This window comes from Lagenorhynchus albirostris, chromosome 7, assembly GCF_949774975.1.
Source record: "Lagenorhynchus albirostris chromosome 7, mLagAlb1.1, whole genome shotgun sequence".
Taxonomy (NCBI): Eukaryota; Metazoa; Chordata; class Mammalia; order Artiodactyla; family Delphinidae; genus Lagenorhynchus; species Lagenorhynchus albirostris.
Genome location: NC_083101.1, coordinates 105384816 through 105406040, shown reverse-complemented (window position 1 = coordinate 105406040; position 21225 = coordinate 105384816). Strand labels below are relative to the sequence as shown.

The 21225-nt window shown below is 41.0% G+C and overlaps 1 protein-coding gene across 5 annotated transcripts in view; it reads right to left on the bottom strand.

Moving 5' to 3' along the window:
• Window positions 1–556: 556 nt before the first annotated feature.
• Window positions 557–21225, bottom strand: part of HMBOX1 (homeobox containing 1) — a 175732-nt gene continuing 155063 nt past the window's right edge. Inside the window, exons 7-11 of one of the 5 annotated variants that reach the window (XM_060155777.1) lie at window positions 9994–10076; window positions 8289–8384; window positions 7319–7413; window positions 7041–7112; window positions 557–5385 (exon numbers count right to left, since the gene is read on the bottom strand). In XM_060155777.1, coding sequence (XP_060011760.1) covers window positions 5248–5385; window positions 7041–7112; window positions 7319–7413; window positions 8289–8384; window positions 9994–10076 — 484 coding nt within the window. In that variant the 3' untranslated portion in view covers window positions 557–5247. Of the gene's footprint in view, window positions 5386–7040; window positions 7113–7318; window positions 7414–7673; window positions 7717–8288; window positions 8385–9993; window positions 10077–21225 lie in introns of all 5 variants that reach the window. The other 4 variants (XR_009541698.1, XM_060155778.1, XM_060155779.1 and 1 more) reach the window with 4 other exon arrangements.

Below are 21225 nucleotides of genomic sequence, written 5' to 3'. Positions count from 1 at the left end.
GTATAACCTGTTTGTGAGAGGGGTTTCTGTGACTGGAAATGGACTTATGGGCTTGATGTGTTTAAAAAGCCTTTCCCACCACCTTAGTGCGGCAGTTCTCGAGAGCAGTAAGGAAATCTTTCCTCTTAAGTGATTATCATCTTTTGAAAAGAAGACCCTATCATGAAGGCAACCGCAGTACAGAAAAAGAAAGGGCCCCTGCTTTGACAGCACACCACCGTTAGGGCAATCCTTCCAGGATAACCTGGGCATTCACGGTTGCCTCCCGGGGAAAACCTCCCATTTTCATTATGGTGCGATACCTTTAAACTGGGTAATTTAGGTATTACCAGGTAATGGCAACCAGACAACATGGAGATTAAGAAACAGAAGAGGGTTTCCAGGGCATGCAGCTCAGTTTGCCAAATTCAATATGGCTAACAACTGATCCCCCAATCCTGAGTAAACATCCTTGTTATTTAGAGAGCACACAAAAAGGAATGTCTTACGCAGCTCCTAGCCCTGCCCCGCTGCACCCCCCCCACCCCACCCCTGTGCCCCGCAGAGATACCACCAGCAGGAGCTGGTCAATGTGCCCTACGTTCACTTGGGAAATCTTGACAAACAAACGCGGCTCAGTAAAGCTATAAATGGATTTGGCTGGTCTCAACGCAGCCCCAATGAATACAGTAGTAAAACATCACTAATAATCACAACAACAAAATGACAAACTCTATCACCACGCTGACATAAGATTTAAATCACACACAGTGATTAACACAGAAAACCAACGCACGAGTAGAGGGTCAGGACTATTGAATGTAGAGTGCTACTGCACACAAGGTCATCAATAAGAAGAAAAATTATTGCCTAAGAATCTGTTGAGACTCATTGGGGAAAAAAATACTCTGGTGGTTCTCTGAACAACAACAAAAAGAGACAAACAGCAATTTTAAAAGGCAGAGCCACGAGTTAAATGGGAAGACTGCTTCTACCCAAACCCTTCTTAAGACCAAAGAGAGAGAAGGACTTGACGTTCACATTTTAAGGACGGGGGTGGGGTATCATTTATGAAAAAGGGATTATTTCCACTGTTGTGGGCAGAGAGAGTAGCTGGTCAGCGGAATATGTAGCTGGTCAAAAAGCTGGGCTGCAAGACAGGAAGGGGTGTTTGTGTGAAGAGATGGACCACACCCACCTACTCTGCCTGCTGCAGAGGATAAAAAGATTCCAGCAAGGAGTCAGCTCAAGATGAGACCTTGGTTTGGAGCCCAGAGGAAAAGAGAAGAGGAGTTGTTCACAGACAGAGAGGATGTGACTGTAGATTCCTGATGAAATGAAAGTCTGTTTACTTACACTTGGTGCCTGATGGTTGAAATCCAAGAGGGAAGTGTGTAAAGACAGAGGCCAAACAGGGAGAACGAAAGCAACTGTATCACTAGCTCTTCACGAGTTGTCCCTTTTGAGGTAAAGGTGCTGTTCATCAGCAACTACTGCCATGATAAACCTACAGGACGCGGGGGCTGGGTTTGCATCCTCCCATACTGAGGGGCTGCTCCCTCCCTCACGTCCTTTTAGGTGATCACCGCGCCTGAGCTGAAAGGGGTCTTCCTGTTCGAGGATCTCTCTTTCTGTGAAGGACTACGAGACGTGGGGGAGAGCCCACCCACCGAACGACAACATGCGGGAACTCTACAGACTACAGGCGGGAGGAGGCCACCCAAAGTACTGAGACTTGAAGAAAACTGCCTTAAGGGGTGCTCCGGCCTTACAGGCTTTGCTGAAACAAACCACAATGTCTATTTGGTACTGACGGGTCCTGGAAGGTCGCAGATCAGAGTGTACCGTGTAGCCCTCCCTGGCCTTCATCTGCTGTTACGATTCTCAAGAGATGGGCAGAAATGGCATTAGGATGGTCCATCTTTAAAGGGTCCCTTTGTAAGGCTGTGTTTTAAGAAGGCTAGGAAATTTACCCATGTGACCACAGTATAATTCAATGAAAGTGTCTTAAAAGAATAACAGACAAGTTACCTGAACTGCTTGCAAGGTTTCCCCACCTGACACATTTAGTCTTCCTCACCTGGGAAGGAGCAGCCCCTGAAAGAGTCCTCGGGGGCCTGAAAAAAGTACAGCAGGAAGTGAGAAAAGAGGACAGAAAAACCGAAAAGCACACGATGGGATGCTTTAAGAGCCTGGCTATTTTCCCTTCAGTAAGAGAGCAGTTTAGGGTTTCTATTTTAATACCACCTCTTAAGCCTGAAAAAGCTTAAGAAAAAAATTGACTCCCCAAAGATATTACAAATTAGACAGTGGCAACTCCATATGCCACTGTAAGAACTAAGGTAGCCTGGAGAAGACAGCAGAGTTAAACCTGATGACAAACAAAAAACCAATGGTAGACTTAAATCGAGGCCCCAAAGAACTAAATTTTCACTTCTGGAGAAAAAGCAAAAGTTGTATGTAAGGCAGTAGATGTTAGAGCAGACCGGCAGTCTTCTTTAATCAAAGAACTCCGCGTGCAGGGCTCCTTCCTCCAGTTCCTACTGAACCCAAGGCAATGCTGCCCCGCACTGGCAGACACATTCTTTCACTTTTCCCAGATTTCCAGGTAAGCACCTGGTACTGCCTTCATGGATACTCTCCTTTACTCTTTGAAGCTTTCTTTCCTCCCTTAAAGGTCCTAAATCAATGAAACCTTTTAGCTCTTCTCTGGCAATCACCCTGTTTCTTTAGAAACTGCAGCTGCCTTTACAGTTTGAGTCTGTTTCTTTAAAAGGACCAGCAAGAACAAATGATACTAGCAATCCCATCTTAAAGAAGCTATCAATTATAATAATCTCCTTACAGTAAATCATGGATGTGGCTTGTCAGTATATTTTTCTCTCTCCTTTTCTTTCTGATTCAACTGACAATAAGCAGACAAAATTCCACCGAAATGGAAAGATATGTTGTATTTTTTCTAAATAATATCAAAGGAAAGGAAAGAAAGATAACACAGTCTTCTAATAGAAATAAAAAGTCAAACACACCGAGAAAGAAAATGAGTGGGGGGATCGATCATTCCTGAGAATAACAAATGCTACTCTTGAATTCGTTGGTTCAAGTAATATAGTTAAACAGAAAAGGCTACTCCATTTTACTTCAATTCTTGGAAGCTGGAAAAAAATATATACATTTTCCCCCTGAAATCCAAGGACAAGAGCAGGCCCAGGCCCTGCCTGTAGCTCTATAAAGTCACAGACCCACAGAAGGTGGCACCTTCATGCCTCTCAAAGGCTTCCTCACACTGACATAAGCAGGATGAACACACAGTGGAGGTGATCTCATCAGCGTGTGCCTTAGGTGGAGTGAGACCAGCTAGAAGCTGGCGGATGTTCAAACTCACTGCTGAGGAAAGGAGAAATGAAGGCGGCCAGTCATTCTCTCTCTCAATGGTTTTAAGTTGAAAACATTTGGTGGGGGAGGAAGGGTGAAGAGGTAAGGAAATGGCACCCTCCTTCAATTTTAGAATCACTTTCAGGCAATGGATAAACACATGACGCCCTGCTTAACAGCCAGGCCCATATTCCCCTTTAAACGAGGCTTCGTTGTCTGTAGGAAGGAGAGAGGGAACGAGGCAGGAAATAGAGAGCAGCTGTGCCTCTTTCAGACGCACCCTACGCTGCTACACTGAAGGCTGTTTCCTCTTACCCACAGTGACACTGTGTCCTTTAATCGGGATGCCAAGAGATCATTTTCATACAAGGCCAGCAGATGTAATTTTCTTGGACGCATGAATAGTTCATCATTTTGCTACTGGACGACAAGGTGATCACAGGGTGACTTTATAACTCAAGTTCACTGTTTGGTATTTTGAGTTCTCAAAATGAAAAAAAGATTTATCAAATATAAATATCTTTAAAAAGTAACAAAAGTGCTACATATGTGATCAAGGAAAAAAATTCCATTAGTTACTGCCGCTTAAAGTAGATTAAACTTTACAAATATTACCACATCCATTATCAATATGGCTTCCAATTATTAAATAAATTGCCTGTAGCAATATAGCTTTTCACACCTCTACAAGGACAGAGTAAAGAGAACACCAAAGCAGTCACATCCTGTTGTATCTCGCAGACCCACCGCATAAGTGGCAAACGTCCCCTGCTTTTTTTCTGCTCCTAGTTAGGAAAGTATTTGCGTTTGTGAGAGTCAGTCAGCATAATCCCGCTATAAAGTCCTCTATCAACCTCTCATGTTGAGGGGGCTTCAGTTAATGGATACAAAGACTGGAAGTTCATTCACTTACTTTTGACCTTAGCTCCATCCTCGAAATGCCTTTTTTTGGTAGCAGGGAAAGGGGACACAGACAGGAGGCAAAGCAGCTTCCGTGACGACCTCCAGCACCTTTCCAGGCCGGCATGTACCTGTGCCACGTACTGTATAGTGGTTCTGAGAACTGGACCTAACATCCATTAGACCTTCAGCTCATGTTTTTTCCCAGTGCTCTCAAGCTGGGCTTTGTGGGTTTGTTTTTTTTAAATGACTTTTGATTTTTGTCATTTTTCTGTTTGTTTGTTTTAATCATGGTCCCAAAGGCAGAGGCAGTATTTTATCTACTTAAGTCACACAGCTTGTGAGAGGAAAGGATGTCTGTGTCAGGCATGTTAACATCAACCAAAATCTGAGATCGAGTGTTTCCACTGACATTCTTAGCACAGCACCCAAAGAAGTATAATCTAGCCACAGTGTGACTATTATGAGGCACGGCTTATTGCAGCTGGAAATCAATTCTTCCCACACTGAGGTGGGGGTTCTAGTGTCCCTTTTACTCTGTGGGTACTCCCCAAATGGCGTCTGTCCATCCTGGGCCACACTACCTCAGCTTGCATCCTACCAGTCTTGGGGAAGGAAGGGGTACAGACTAGTGTTACAGGAATCTAAAGGTACCCAATACACACAGCCTAATATTTGAGAACTGAGGGCTATCTAAATACCTGGAAGCACTTTCTTGGAATGCTAAGACAGAGCAGCAAGATCTTCTAGCCTCGGGGTCTGGGAGAGGGAAGGTTGATTGGTTGGTTGGTTATTATTTACTGGGAATTAATACTGAGAGTATATGCAAAGGCTGAGGGCACCATGCCATCTTCACAGAACAAGACCCTAACGGCTAACTGACATACAAGAAACTGCAAGTTATACTGTAAGAACACATGTTAAGGACCGAGGAAAGTCTGCTAAGGTGCTACGTCTAAACTAAGTTAACTTCTCGTGTCCAATCCTCCCTCATCAGTCGTCATCCAGGGCCTCTGTCTTGATTTCGTTGGCTCCTTGTCGGGCCAAGGCCAAGATAGTGTGGTTGACTGCTGCCATTTCCACAGCTAATGAGATGGGGTCTTGGTGGTCACTATGGCTAGTGCTGTCGTCCTAGATGTGCAGAGATAAGAAACAAATGTTATTAGTGCACTGGTAAAATTCTCTAGCTCACAGAAAGGCATGCTGCGGGCAAGGGGAGGCAGAACATTCATGGGAGAAAACAGAGTTGGGGGCGTCATGATAGAATAGAGGTGAAATGTATTTAAGTAGACACTGAATGGATATAGGTCCAGAGACTTCGGGTTGGCATTTTTATGATTCAACAAATAAAAAGCACTAAAATGTTTTTTTCTTGTTGAGAATTTTTTCCTTCTATCAGAAAGATTGCTGGGGATGATGATCAAACCTGGACCATTCCAAGTTTGCAACAAATACAGCACTAGTTACTGAAGGCCAAACTAGGTGAGCTTAAATTCTGGATTGGTGCTCTTACAAACAGATTATCAGAATTCATAGTATCTCTCTACTCAACTGAGAAGACTAGACAAAACTACAGCACCAACACCTTTCGGATAAAAATGCATTTTTGTAAAAAACAAACCAACCCCCCCACCCAAACCCCAAACTCTCAATTACAATAGGACAAAAGTGTAACTGCTGGAAATGGCTTCCCGAGAAAATGTCACCTGGCACTCTCCCACTGTAAGGGAGCCGGGCAAGGGAAGTGCAGGTGTCTTACTTGGAGGGAGTGTGAAGCTCGCCCTCCGCAACGCCGATGTGTTAAACAATACAGCTGTGGAGGAAACTGGCACTGCAGCATGTTCGTCAGGCGCTGAAGATGGTGTTTCACACAAGGGGTAAGTTTCTCACCTGTCACATCTTCAGGGGAACTCTGCATCGAAAAGCTTTGGAAAAGGGTGAGTCCCTTTGGGCGAAAAATAGCATGGCATGTGTTGCCCTTAGGGCATCTGGGAGAAAAAGTGGAAGTGATCCACCTACATTGGTAGACTAAAAACTAACAGGAATGTTTCCACTTAGACTCACACAACATTCTCTTGAGTGAAACATGGAGCGCTGATTTGGAGTCCTCAGAGGGAAATTCTGTGCTCATTCGCGCAGGCTGGCCTTTAGTTTAAGTAGGGATCAGCATGGAACTGCTGGTACCCTGGCAGTGGCAGTGTCTATGCTCAAGCCGGTAAACAGGGGCTGCAAAGCGGTCGGCAGAAGGCCACAGTGGACTCTATTAAAAGAGCTGGCCGAGGGGCAAGGTAAAGGTGTACATCAAATAGGAAAGAGCAGATGTTTTCCTGCTGGGGCCTAGGAGAAGAGACCGTACATTCTCTTCATATTCCAAATGGAACGAGTTTAAAATCCTATAAAAAATGTAATGAACTCTGTCAACAGATATGTGGGGGGGAAATTCCCACATTCTTAGTTACTGAATTATTCCATCCAGTGGCTACAATTAAATATATTTTCCCCCTAAGCAGTGGAGAGTAAGTCAGGGTGAGGTGGGCAGACATGCATTTATGAGAGGGTGTGTGTGTCCATGTGCCAGAGACTCTGGAGGAACCCACTATCTCGGCACGAGGGTTCCCACGGCAACGGGGCCGAAGTGGGTGGGCCCTTCTACTGTGTGCTGGTCCGAACGTGTCCAGGCAGGGTCACAGCTGCCCGCAGCCCCTAGTGTCTCTCGGACAGTGAGTGTGTGTGTGGTGGACGGTGGAACTTGCTTGTTTGGATCAGATCCTCCTCTCTTCTTCTACCTTCTCTGCTTCTCTGCCTCCCTCTGAACTTCTTCCCTCCTCCTCCTCCCCATTGCGTACTTGCCAAGTATCCTGTTATATGACAATAAATCCATGTGGGTGAATAACGATTTCTCACAAATTCACTTTCAAATTACACGAAAATCTAACTAGACACAGGAGCCGAGTGGAGGGACATTCGCTTGCCTCCCCTCCCCCACCCCGTACAAAACGCACCCACGGACTTGTCACACCGTCCCACCCACCCTGTATCCGGCAGCCTCCCCTCCGCTGCTCACCTGCTCTGAGTAGTCATTTCCGTCGACGTCATCACTGTTGGAATGGCCTCCGGGACTCTGTACATCTATCCCATGACTCTCCAGGATTGCTGCTTCTTCGAAAAAAGCAAATAGATCCCTAAATTATCTGTTACATCGCCATCATGGTCTAAACACTGAGTTTGTATTGAGGAAATTAGAATGCAATTAAACAAAAACCTAGACTCCTCTCTATGTTTTGTTTCTTTTAAATTGCAGACAGATGGAACTCGGCGGCACAGAGGTCAGGGGAGGAACACGCTTCCCATTCTGGAGCCCCTGCTGCTATGCGTGTACATTTGAGTGGCTGACTGTTAGGTGCTTCATAAATACTTACCAACTAATTAAACAGCTCTCCTGTCTTGGGGTTCTATAAAGCACTTGAGAATTGTAACGATGAAGGGGAAGGAAGTACGTTTATAAATGAAACACAATTTTAGAAGCTCAAAACCACCCCTCCACCCCAATCTCATCAATTCATGTTTCTTAAATGCTCTCTCTTTAAAAAAAAAAAAAAAACTCGCCTTTTACTAGGTTCCTTGTATATTAAGACTCTCTTATTCCAATTTTATTAATCACATGTTTCTTAACATCTAGGTCATATAGCTCAGTAATAACGAAGACGCTAAGGGTATCACACTCCCTCTCTCAAGCCCTTACAAGTATCTTTAATATGCACCCCAGGAGTAACTGATCAGAGACATTCTAGATTCTAGCATATTGAGCACAATGAGTTTCAGAAATAATGCCCTTCTTATTACAATACACATAGTGTAATTAATATTAACTTTGCATTATTAAAACTACAATGAAGAAAAACGTAAGGGCAAGTCTCATTAGGCTTAAGAGGTAGGATCATTTAGACCTGCAGTTCTAAATGGAAGTCACTCTTAAAATAAACGCAACGTCCGTAACTGCCTCAAAAGAGACAGCAGCCTCTCTGATACATTACCGATATTGGCTCTCCTCTTGATCTCCTTCCGTCTGTTAGCAAACCAATTATACACTTTCAGGGAGGTAACTCGTTCCAGATCTGACAGTTTTTTGCCTGTGAATGCATGCAATAAAATTCAGATAATCTATATCTGAGACTAGTTTTAAGGGTTACTACTTTTCTTTTTAAAAATGTTCTTTTGATTGCATTTCTTGCCAGAATAACAGATATAGAAGTAATATTTTTTAGCATGAGCTAGTACTATGTACAGACTCAATTACTGAATGAATAAACATATAAATAAACATACAAATAGCAACTAATAACACAAAATGCTTGAATTCAGAAAACCACACAATATTAGGGAATTCCAATATTACTACATTAAAGAATTCGGTCCACTAGGGGTTCAAAGTTCACATGATTGTATATGAAGGCTTCATTTGATCAGCATCATTCTAGATGAATATGTTATTCTTTATCAAGTTTCCAGATAGCTGAAGTTTATTTACATCTTTAAGGCCTTATATTACCTAGTTTCCTGCTGTCTTAAGACAGAGAATGCTATCCATGTTTTCTTGAAGATTAAGATCACTATGACCAGCCGTAATTGTAACTATGCTGGAACACATAGCACAATTCAAACTGCATTTTAAATGTATTCTCTTCTTTGCTGTCAAATGTGACGTTTTATGGATAGCACCATGTTTACCAACATGGCAACCACCTTGTACCTTTCCCTCCTCCCTTATTCAGCTTTTAATCCACACTGGGTGGAGAAACCAGAAAACAGGTTAGGCCCTTGATGGTAAGGGGGTGAAGTATTTTCCACGAAGAGTTTGAGTTCCAGCACAGCTTTAGGGCTGGAACTTTTTGGCTTGTGTAAAATAAGGGTACAGGTATCACTGCAGCTGAGCTTGTATGTTCTAGATTATTAAAAGTCTGGCTTCTAACTAAGGGGGGGGATAAATTAGTATTTAATTATTATAAAACAGTGATACTTTTGTGTTGTTGATATATATAGCCTTTAAGCCAATCTAAGTAACTGGCCAAATGGAGATCAACTGGATCATCTTAACTGAGAATGGTTTCTGGTTAAAAAAAAAAACCCTGTAAAACATGAAAGAGCACTTTAGCACTTGGAAGGAAAGATGTATGAGTGCTTCAGGGGTTCTGTGGACTTGCACAGGAACAACAGGACTTCAGAATGGAATTACCCTACATTTTTTCCCACCTAAGAAGTCATCCCGATATAGGAAGGAGGAAGAAGCCAACTCCAAAAAATTCTTTCTTCAAGCAGAAAGACAGACTTATAGAATTTTCAACAGTTGTAAAAACACCAAAAAAACCCACACACCCTATCTTAATAATTTCATTAACTAACCTTGCTTAAGTATACCAAACTTTAAAACTATTTTGAAATTGGCATATTTATGCTGTATTTTTGGAAAAAGAAATCTACACAGTCTTCACAAAAAATAATTTCGAGGTTGCGTATCTCAAGCAAGGACACTCGCTGGGAATTCCCACATGAAGTTTGATTTGGAGTAGCGTGATCACCCCCTAAGAAGCACTGTTTGAACAGGACAGGGGAGTGGCCATCCACAGGAGGATGGCAGGAATGGAGCCAAGAGCACCCCATTGGGAGAGGAAGAGACTTAGGTCCCAAATGATGACCTGAGCCGAGAGCTCCAGCAGAGCCAAGCAGCACTTGCTACCTTACCTGGCTTCTGTATAACTGCGTTGCAAGCATTTGCAATTTCTTCTCTTTTTGCTTCATCTGGGTATTGATTCTCATTGAAGTAACTGCAGAGGCAACCAATTAAGACACAAAGTTCGTACTTTTAAAAACTGTGCTCTCCTTAAAACACCAGCCCACTGAAAAAGATGTTCTTCTTTAGGATGTAACATTAGAGTGTTTGGTCCAGCCTGTCCAATGGAATTTTCTGTGAGGATGGAAACGGTCTGTTCTGTACTGTCCAACAGGGTGGCCGCTACTCACATGTGGCTGCTGAGCACGTGAAATGAAGCTGATGTGGTTGAGGAAGGGAATTTTTAATTTGATTTAATTTTAGTAAATTTAAATGTAAGTAGCTACATGTGACTAGTGGCTTCTATATTGGATAGTACAGGTCTGGCCACTGCTAGGCTTCATTAAAAGAGGTCCTTGAAAAAAAAAGTTACTTGTGATATGAGTGGCTGGTTGAAATCACAGAGTTCTGTTATTAAGGCACTGGTAACAACAGAAATCTCTTTGCGTGTCACGTTTGTAGTAGCAAAAGTTGGAAATTACCCAACTGTCCCATCAGTAGGAGAATGACAGAACAAATTATGGGACATCTATATTTATACACAGCTATTTAAAAATTACTAGAAAAACTATCCATTGGCCTGGAGAGATGTTTATGACACAGTCCTAAGTGCGAAAAACAATCTGTAGAATAATGTGCATGTAAAAGTACTGTTAAGAAATTTGAAAAATTCCTGTCTATGTGTACTTAAATTTGCATGGATAAAAGCTGGAAGGGTACACATCAAGCTGGATTACCTCCTTGTGGGAGAAGGGGATTCATAGGAGGAAATTTAAACATTTCTAAATTTATTTTTGCCTTTTCCCCTATGTTAGAAAAGCATATATTGCTTCTATACAATAGTACTTAAAGAAATTAGGCTTACTGAACCCATCCCTAGCATTATCAGATCTGTGAGACTATATGTGGGAACAGAATGCTTATTAGTACTACCTCTTCTGTCATCTATGAGTTTAAAAAAAAAAAAGTGGACTTCCTTGGTGGTGCAGTGGTTAAGAATCTGCCTGCCAGTGCAGGGGACACGGGTTCGAGCCCTGGTCCGGGAAGTTCCCACGTGCCGCAGAGCAACTAAGCCTGCGATGCACAATTACTGAAGCCTACGCGCCTAGAGCCCGTGCTCCACAACGAGAAGCCACCGTAATAAGAAGCCCACACACCGCAACAAAGAGTAGCCCCCGCTCGCCGCAACTAGAGAAAGCCCACGTGCAGCAACGAAGACCCAATGCAGCCAAAAATAAAATATAAATAAATAAATATATAAAAGACAAAAAAGAAAAAGGGAATTTCTGTGCTTTGAACCTGGAAACTTAAGATCAGGAAATGATTCCTTGTTAAATTCTAGTACCTCTCATCTCCTCAGGGGCTTCCCTTCCCCCAGAAAGCAGCTTTCCCATTCCTTCACCCTCTGTCTGCACTGGTGAAAATGCCATTCTACTGGGAATAAACACTGGAGGCCCCTAACCCTTCCTGTGAATCCCCAAACCCGCCTTCTGCAATGCCAATCCCTTCCCCTGAAGCCCTCTCCATGAGACCATCCTTCACCGTAGTCCTGACACAGCAGCTGCCATCACCAAACAGCCTTTCCTTTTCTAAAATACAAGTGATAGAACGATATCATCCAGTCTTGTCAACTACCACCCTCCACAAATGGTCTCCTGCTTAAGTCCAAGCTTTAAGCATCTCTTCCCACGTGACATTCTGCTATCATTTTTAGGGCTTCCGTGTTCATACTGAGAGTTCTTCCAATCTCTGCTCCACTTCCACATTCCTACTGACCTTTATCTTTACTCCACTTCTGCTATTTACTTGGGCAAAGACACTATGGATTAGTTTCCATTAACCAGCATCACGGGCATCACCTGGCAGCTTGTTAGAAAGGCAGAATCCCAGACCCCACTTCAGACTAAATCAGAATCCGAATGTTAACAAGATCTCCAGGTGATTCGAATGCACATTAATGTTTAAGAAGCACTGGATTAGCTCATGCATTTAAAATTCAACAACAAAGACAACAAAAGCAGATATTAAGTACCTAATGTTATGTGCATCCACTGTGGGTAAAGAAGAGAATTAGTTTCTGACTTCAAGGAGTTTATAATCTACTGAAGACACATATAAATCAATACACTTGTGATAAAATTCCATAGGATGTCCGAACAGAGCAGAGTTCACACAGACGAAGGTGTGCTCAGTGTTGCTGAATGACCTGGCAGAGGAAGTGCCGTCTGAGTTAGGTCTTGAAGATGAACAGGAGTTTGCAAGGCAGAGGAGAGAAGGAAGAACATTTCATGCGAGGGAAAGAGCATGAGCAAAGGCAAAAGGTAGATAAAAGCCTTGAGGATTCTGGGCATAGAGAAGAGTTCAGTGTGGTTAGAATATGGGGAAGCAATGAGGAGTCACTAGTCTGGAAGAGTAGGATGGGGCCAGCCTGTGATGAGCCCTGTCTGTTCTATGAGTAGTAGAGACTTCACCCTGAAATAGAGGTTTTCAGGCCACACAGAGATATACTCCCATCTGTGTTTGAGAATGATAACATATCTTCAATACTCAACCCTATGATCTGAAATTCTGAAATTCCCCAATCAACCTTCTACTCACCTACTCCACCTCTCCAAAATAATTTTTTCTTCACCTTCTTTATAATCTTGAATCCTTTAAAACCCTACTGCAACTTTAAAAATCTGTTCATCTATTACTCTTCTTCTGGCCTTACCTCTCATTTCTCAGCCTGAACTCCATGGCAAGCCGAATCAACTGTATCTCTTAGGAGAAATTCTGATTATTCAGCTTTTCTGTCCTTCCACCATACCTATCCAGCCAATCTCCCACCCTGCAGAAAGCACCTTCCTCTTGTTTTCTTCCATCCTTCTCGCAGGGTACCAAGTGTTCCTGGACAAAGTCATAAAATAGGGCCAATTGGTTTCTTTATAAATCTGTGCTTTTCAACCTTAACTGGGCCCCTCATTTCTGTTGGGAATGCTTTTTGTCCTTCTAGCCAACTGTCTTTAATACTCCATCTTTAGTGCCCCACTTACCCGAAACCTTTCCACTCTGAAGTCCCAAGCCCTCAAACCCACTACCGTCATTCTTTTCGCAGATGCCCTTGCCTCCTCTTTTACCAAGATGGAGGTTATTAAATATGGGTTTGCTTAATGTTTTTAGCTTCTCAAGTTCTACATGTCTCTGAGTCACTGCACGTTCTTCTCTTCATCTCATGGCAGAGGAAGATGCATCCTCCTCTTCAAGGTCTACGTCTCCACTTGTGCCTTTGATCTCATCACCCCCACCCTCTTTCATTTTCTCAACTCTCTCCTTTCTTTCTTGCATACCCCTTCTTTCCCCTGTGCACATGCAATTTACTCTATTTCACTGATTTTATGATGCACATTTCCTCATTATTATAATCTCTAAAATCAGGTACATCTTATAATTGGTGGTGTCTGAAAATTAACTGGCAGTGTCCTCCCTCCACCCACGCCCACCCCAGTACATAAACTAAAGGTGTGTCATACAGTCAAAGCCTTCTTAGGTTTGATGGAATATGGTAGCTGCTAAGACCTAGAGCTCCTGTTTCAGCTATAGCTCAATGGCTACTACTACACCTCATTGTGGTAACTTCTCTTCCAAATTACTGCAAAGCCTGTGACCGACACTCTACTCCCTCTAATGTCTAATTAATATTCCTAATGTACATCTCTAGTGTACATCTCATGCCACTTTTCTGTTCAAAAGTTTTTCAAGATTTATTATAGAGGTGTTTAGAGTTCTCCCCCAAACTACCTTTGCATCTTTATCTGCTGCTACTCTCATACAGGCATGCTACAGTCTAGGAAAATGGAATAGCCTTGTCAACCCCCTGCATCTCTGTGCCTTTCTCCTACCAGTATATCTGTTTTTTGCCTCCCTGCCCCCAAACCATCTTGTCTGTCTTTCACAGCATTGCTCAAATATCACCTCAAAGGTAAATAATTTCCTTACCCCATGAATCCCACAGCATTTCATCTGTTCCTCTCTTACACCTTTTTCATCTTGTATTACAGTTATCACTGTACACCTCTCTGACTACACTGAAAGCCACCTGAGGCCAGGGTGCCAAGTCTGACTCATCCCCACATGCACTCCTCATTGATGATATGCGCTCCTCAGTAACAATGGAAAAGTCCCCACCAGCCCAGTGTAGGGGCCTCCAAAAGAAATGGATGTCACTGTAAATGAACTGTTGACCATCAAGGGTATAGAGTTACTGCAACAGGGTCTTGAAGGGTACATACTAAACTGTTACAAGTGACGATTATCTCCTGGGAGCAAGAATGCTGGGGGCGGTGGGTAGAAGAGAGGGAAATATTGGTGGTAATTAAGATCGGTTTTCACATTCTGCTTTGTATACTTCTCTGTTGAATTTCTGAAATGAACATATGCTATTTTCATAAATTTCTTTTTAATAAAAGAACTTTGGGAAAACATTCAGACAATTAAGGACTAGTTTACTGATTAATATAACTCCATAAACAATTTATGTTTGGAAAGTATATCTGGATCGGCTAGAAAATATTAGGTTTGTGATTGCCATTCTAGTGACTAACAGAATAAAACCGTAGTATTTCTGGAAGTTAAATAAGAATTGGCAGTGATTCGTGGCATATATGATTAATGAGTTTAAAAGTTTTTTAAAATCTTATTTAATTTTTTTAGGATTTAACTATATAAAATAAAGTCAGAATAAAAATAAATTGGTAACATCTTCCAAATTAAAGACTCAAGAATATAATTCACTAACTATAGTTCTAAATCTCTAAGCCTGGCAATTAATACTTTCTTTTCTGTTAAAGACCTATTATTTTTATAATTAAGAAATGTAGGGCTATTGAATATTTCAATTTTCATTAAAATGTGCTACCACAGCTGGAGGTGTGTACACTGGGCTGTGAGCACCACTTTTCATCTTTTTGCAATGTTTCAATGTTTAAAAAATATTAATTAAATATAGATAGTATAATCTAAACTGATAAAATGATATATTTTAAGATACTTCATGGTAAATATTTAAGTTTAAAATGTAATAGTTAAAATTTTTTTGCAAAAAAATTACAAAGCTCTTAAAGCTTTCTTCTTGGTCATGGTGGGAGGGGTGGCAGACAGACACACTGCACTGATGTAAAGTGGAAGAGTTTTTACGAAAGACAAAGGTAGGCCAGGAAATAAAATATGCAACAAATAAGTATTACGTAAGTATGAGTATGTACTTGAGTAGACGTAAGTTCAAAACATGGCCCTGACCTTAACAATATACAGTTCAGTTGCAGACGTCAGGTTTAAAAAAGTTAAACAATAGGAGTTAAAGAAACGGTCAAAACAGTAAAACTGTGACAAACCAGAATACATCTAGCTGCTAATTAACTATATAAATGATACGTTAAATAAATTCAGGTTAGAGAGATATCTCTATGGACTGTGCTGACCTGGCAAAGCTCACTGATTTGGACAGGCTTCTGCAGGATGCAGAGGCCCCAGGCATTGGACAGGAAAGGGCAAAGTTATCAGTAAAGACAAAAATATAAAGGTAGAAAAACCTAAGATGTGCCTGGAAGACAGAAGGCAACTAGTAATGCAATCTGATTAGACTATAAGGATTATATGTAGGGTGTGCCTGAAATAGTGCTGTTATCCTGGATTATTAACAAACCCCCCTCTCATTCCCCTAAAGTATCCCACTTAGACAATAAATTACATGGTCACCCCAGGACCACATCACATTATTGACTTATCTGAATTTAATGTTAACTAAAATCCCTATGTCTTTTTCACATGTGCTCTGTGTTCTGGATATTGTCAAAACAAAGGAAGCTGAATCAAAGAAAATAATAACTACGGTTTCTATCTAGTTACTTACAAGAGGAGCTATCTAAGCCCAAGGAATCTGCTTGGCATGTAACAGACATTCAGTAAGTAAGTGTCTGATCAAAAGATGGGTGAATAAATGATACATGAAAGAATGAATGAATGGAAGTAGGAAACAGAGGTGAAAACAGAAAACAGTGGTTTCAGTTAAGGCTTTTACTGAAACCAAGAATACCTCTTTCAGGAGAAAGCTAGTTGGGGTCTCACCATACTGTACACCGTCTTCTCTAGGTATATTCAGATATAGCCGAATACAATTCCATTAGTATAGTGTTTATTTTTCAACTATACATAACCAATAGACTATCAATGAAGTTGGGAAATAGGTCTAATGACTTCGATATTTAGACATAATTAATCATTCATTTAGTCACCCCCAAATGTTGACTGAGTCCTAGTTTATACCAAGCAATTGGCAAAATGGTGGCAAAAGATGAACCATGCAAAGCCTCCCAGTGTAATCACTGGGGATGTATGTATGTAACAAAACACATTATAAAGTCCACTGTAAAATGGACTGTATTAGTGGTATGAATGTAGTATATGGGAGTAGAGAGGAATCAACATTTGTGCACGCTTCTTGAAGACAGATCATAGAGGGTGGATAAAGTGAAATAACCCAAGGCAGAGGAAGCAATATGTAAAAGAAAGGGAGTCATGAAAGACCTTAAAATGTTCCGAGAATGAGGAGTTCAGTGTGGACGAAATATACATGAGATGGGGAGACTGGGGATCAAACTAAGGAAAAATATCGGGTCCAGATTTTAAAGAGTATGATAGAGTTTGCACTTAACTTTTTTGGCAACTGGAAGCAAAGGTTTTTAAGCAGGGGTATTATATGATCAAACTTACTTTGTAGGGCAGTATCTCTGGTGATACTAGAGGCAAAAGCCAGTTAGGAAGCTGTGGTAACAACTGAGGAGAGGATCTGAAGTAGGCTAAGGCATGGAAATAGAGAGGAAAGATGAGATTAGAGACATTTCAGGGGCTTCCCCGGTGGTGCAATGGTGAAGAATCCACCTGCCAATGCAGGGGACACAGGTTCGAGCCCTAAGTCTGGGAAGATCCCACATGCCGCGGAGCAACTAAGCCTGTGTGCCACAACTACTAAGCCTGCGCTCTAGAGCCCGTGAGCCACAACTACTGAGCCCGCGTGCCACAACTACTGAAGCCTGCGTGCCTAGAGCCCGAGCTCCACAACAAGAGAAGCCCCCACTCGCCACAACTAGAGAAAGTCCACACGCAGCAACAAAGACCTAATGCATCCAAAAATAAATTTAAAAAAAAAAGAGCGAGAGAGACATTTCAGGATGGTAATAAAAATTCAAGACAGCCTTGCTTCCTGGGTTTAGGCACCCCCTCCCTGCCCCACCACCAAAAGAGACAGCTTTAGGAACAGTACGCACTATTCATTATTCACCTTCAAGCATTTTAAGCTTAAGTTATGTCAAAGGAATAGATATATCTGCTGTTACCAGGTGGATAAATTGTAGGAGAACTTGGTTCTAAGACTCTAAAAGGGACCTGTTTCTGAAATATACTTCTTCTGTCCCATATAAGAATGTTTATAGCCCTAGACATTTTATAAGACAAAAAAGGGAAAGAGATGCAAACAGAAATCTACAGGTAGTAATATAAGAGTGATAAAATAAATCCTAAGGGTACTACACTTTTATAGACAAAGGACGTTGTCAGCTGAGTGATCAGTGAGTATCTTCACAGAGGGAAACCAAATGATTGCTTTGCAAGACCCTGACAGCAAAGACTTAAAATGAAAGGTGGAAAAATAATTTACATGAGATGAGAAACCATAAGCTAGTAACAAATTGAAATGTCCTTGAGGCACCTTCATTTCAGTAACACTAAGTCTATAAAAACTGCAGCCAGAAAGTTCCTCCTATTGTGTCTTGGTGAGCATATAGAAGGCAGGGAATGGCTCTCTAAGCAAGGGATAATGCCATGTAAATGAACTTTTTTTTTTTTCTACTGTGCCTTTAAGTGAACTATCCCTCCTGAAGAGATATTTAAACCTCACCATTTTAGTAATTCAAAATAAGGTTTCAGTATTGTCATACAGTGCTCACTATCTACAATCCAGTGTGCATTTCTTCATCACTAAGTAAAATTACTGGGTAGAGGGCAGGAAAGAGAGTAACATTAAACTAAAATACTTTGGAACCTAATTGTCCCATCTCCTCTCTGAGAGCATCTATGTGTTAAATGATCTTCAGCAACAAAATAATTTAAAATTTTCTTTTTTTGGGGGGTTGTTTTTAAACAACAGAGTGAAGGCAGAGATGAAAAAAATGGGAAAAGTTTCTTTAAGTACAGCAACTCTCTTTTGTTAATCCATAAAGGTCTAAGGAAGGAACATCCTCAGTTCACTTACACACCTGGACAGTGATATCCTACATTTTATCCAAAGATCTCAAAGCCCCTCTGATACTAATCATACCTAAAAATAACCCTGAAAAATCATCAGGGGTCAGAGAGAAATAAGAGGGGCAGAGCTATAAATCAGCTATGCATATGACTCTTCATCATTCACTGTGGACTTCAGGACAATAAGGGACTTTGAAAGATTATTCACCGATCAACTTCCACATTTGAGAAATAGAGACAATGACAAGCTTACACTTAATAAGCTCCCCAAAGTTACAGAGCTGGCTAGCATTACAGACAAGCTCCTTAACTTCCAGGCCCATGCTCTTTCCACTCCTGCTTACTAAAGAAGTCGCCGGATGTAGTGGGTTGAAGAGTGCCACCTGAAAATTCATGTCTATCTGGAACCTCAGAAAGTGATCTTATTTGAAATAGGGTCTCTGCAGATGTAATTTTGGGAAGGATCAAAATGAGGTCAAGCTGGGTCCTAAACCCAACGAGAGTGTCCTTACAAGAGAAAAAAAAGAACACAATCAGAGAAGACAATGAGGAAATGAAAGCAGACACTGGAGTGATACATCTACAAGACAAGGAATGCCAGAGACCGCTGACAACTGACAGAAGCTAGAAGAGAGGTGTGGGAGGGTTTCTACCATCAGAACCTCCCAAAGGAACCAACTCTGCTGACACCTTCTAAGCCACCCAGTTTGTGGAAATTTGTTATGTTGGCCCTAGAAAACTAATACTCTGGGTAAACAGAATCAGTACAAAAAGAATGGATAGTCTTAAGAGATACTGTGATTCAATTATCATAACTTGATGGACATTATTTCACTATAGAATACACCTGGCAAGTAGACTGGAATAAGTAGCTATTTCTGTAAGTAAGTAGTCTGTCAGCAGCTGAATAAGACATTCTTTGAAAGTCTGGTCAAATACAGAAAAATTCTAACTTCAATTCTTTTTCCTCCTGTAACCCAAACTGGACTGCTATCCTTCTTTTGATGCTTAACACTGTCCTCCATTTGAACAGTTTTCACACTAAACCCCCAATTCAAAGCTTTATTAACTTTTTTAGATTGGCTACTTCATGATAATGGAGCTAAGAGATTGCTGTATTCATCTGTATCTTTACAATTAGTGCAGCGTTGACTTTTTAAAATCTTGGAACAGTAAGTACAGATAAATATTTCTGTAATACAACAGAGATTATCAATATTAAAAAATGTGCTAAGAGATGTATGATAAAACAAGTATACTAAAACTATGGTAGAATCTAGGTGATAACTATAAAATTCTTTCAGCTCTGCTGTACATTTAAAATTTTTCACAGTAAAATCTTGGGAAAACAGTAATTGGTAACATTAATAAGATGATAAGATGTAGGAGCATCTCCATTAAATCAGAAACAAGGCAACAGAGCTCACCATCCCCAATACAACCTTTACTTTTGTTATAATTTAATGTTTTTTCTGAAAGTCCTAGTACAATAAGGCATGAAACAGAATTAAGAAACAAATTGGGAAGGAGAGCCACAAAAATATCAATTGCATATTATATTATACCAAGAAAGCCAAGGGATAAATTCAAATTGCCTCAGAAGTAATCAATCAGATGGCTGGGTACTAAACAGGCCAACAAAAATATCAAAACTTTCCTATGCATCAATAATAAGCAATTGGACAACCTAACAGAAAAAAAGGCATCTATTCATGAGAGCAAGAAAAATGAGAAAATAAAAATGTCTAACAAGAAAAATATAGAAACCATACAAAAAACTAAAAAATGTTATTCATTTTGCTGATAGGTATAAAAAAGACACAAGAAATGAGAGGCATATAACACATTCCTAGATGAGAATGAATAATATGACAATGTCATTTCTTCCCAAATTAATTTTTAGGTTTAACTTCAATGAAATTTAACTTCAATCACATATTTTTCTTCCCTCTTTTTTTCTCAGTGGGAGTGTTATGAGTCAACAATACTATTTGAATGTTTGCCTGAAAAAACAGATGAAAATGGTTAAGAACATTTTGAAAATGGTAATAAATAGGCTCTCTCTCTTGTCAAATATTGTGAAATTATATGATAATCAGAGCTGCGGTTCAAGAATTGTTGATAAGATCAATAGAACTAACAAATATAATAACTTTATATGCAAGAAAGAAACAATTTTAAATCTAAGAAGAAAGGGAGAATTGGCTATCTGGAAAATAAGACCAAACTAGACCTTCACCTTATAAACCCAATATTTTATGGCTAAATGTAAAAGAAAACATCTGAATGAGGAAGCATATGTGATGGAGGCAGTCACACAAGAATAAAAGCACTGGATTTATCTACATTTAAATAAAAAATAAATTCCAGGGCTTCCCTGGTGGCGCAGTGGTTGAGAGTCCGCCTGCCAATGCAGGGGACGCGGGTTCGTGCCCTGGTCCGGGAAGATCCCACATGCCGCGCAGCTGCTGGGCCCGTGAGCCATGGCCGCTGAGCCTGCGCGTCCGGAGCCTGTGTTCCGCAACGGGAGAGGCCACAACAGTGAGAGACCCGCGTACCACAAAAAAAAAAAAAAAAAAAGAAGTTTAAATGTAGACAAAACTAAAACAGTGCTTTTCACCTACCAAATAAGTAAAATGAAGCTGATTTTCACTCACTAAAAAGATTACGGTATGCAGGGAAGGCAGGGCTGTGGTGACAGGAGCAGTGCATGCTCAAGGCCACTGTTGGTGATGTGAATAAATTCAGCTTTTTGTAGGGAGCTGGTAATATAGCCAAACATATCATTGTTCTTAAGACAAAAGGTAAGAACAAGGGTGTCTGAGTCAGGACTATTTAACAGGGCAAAACTGGGAAGACTTTAA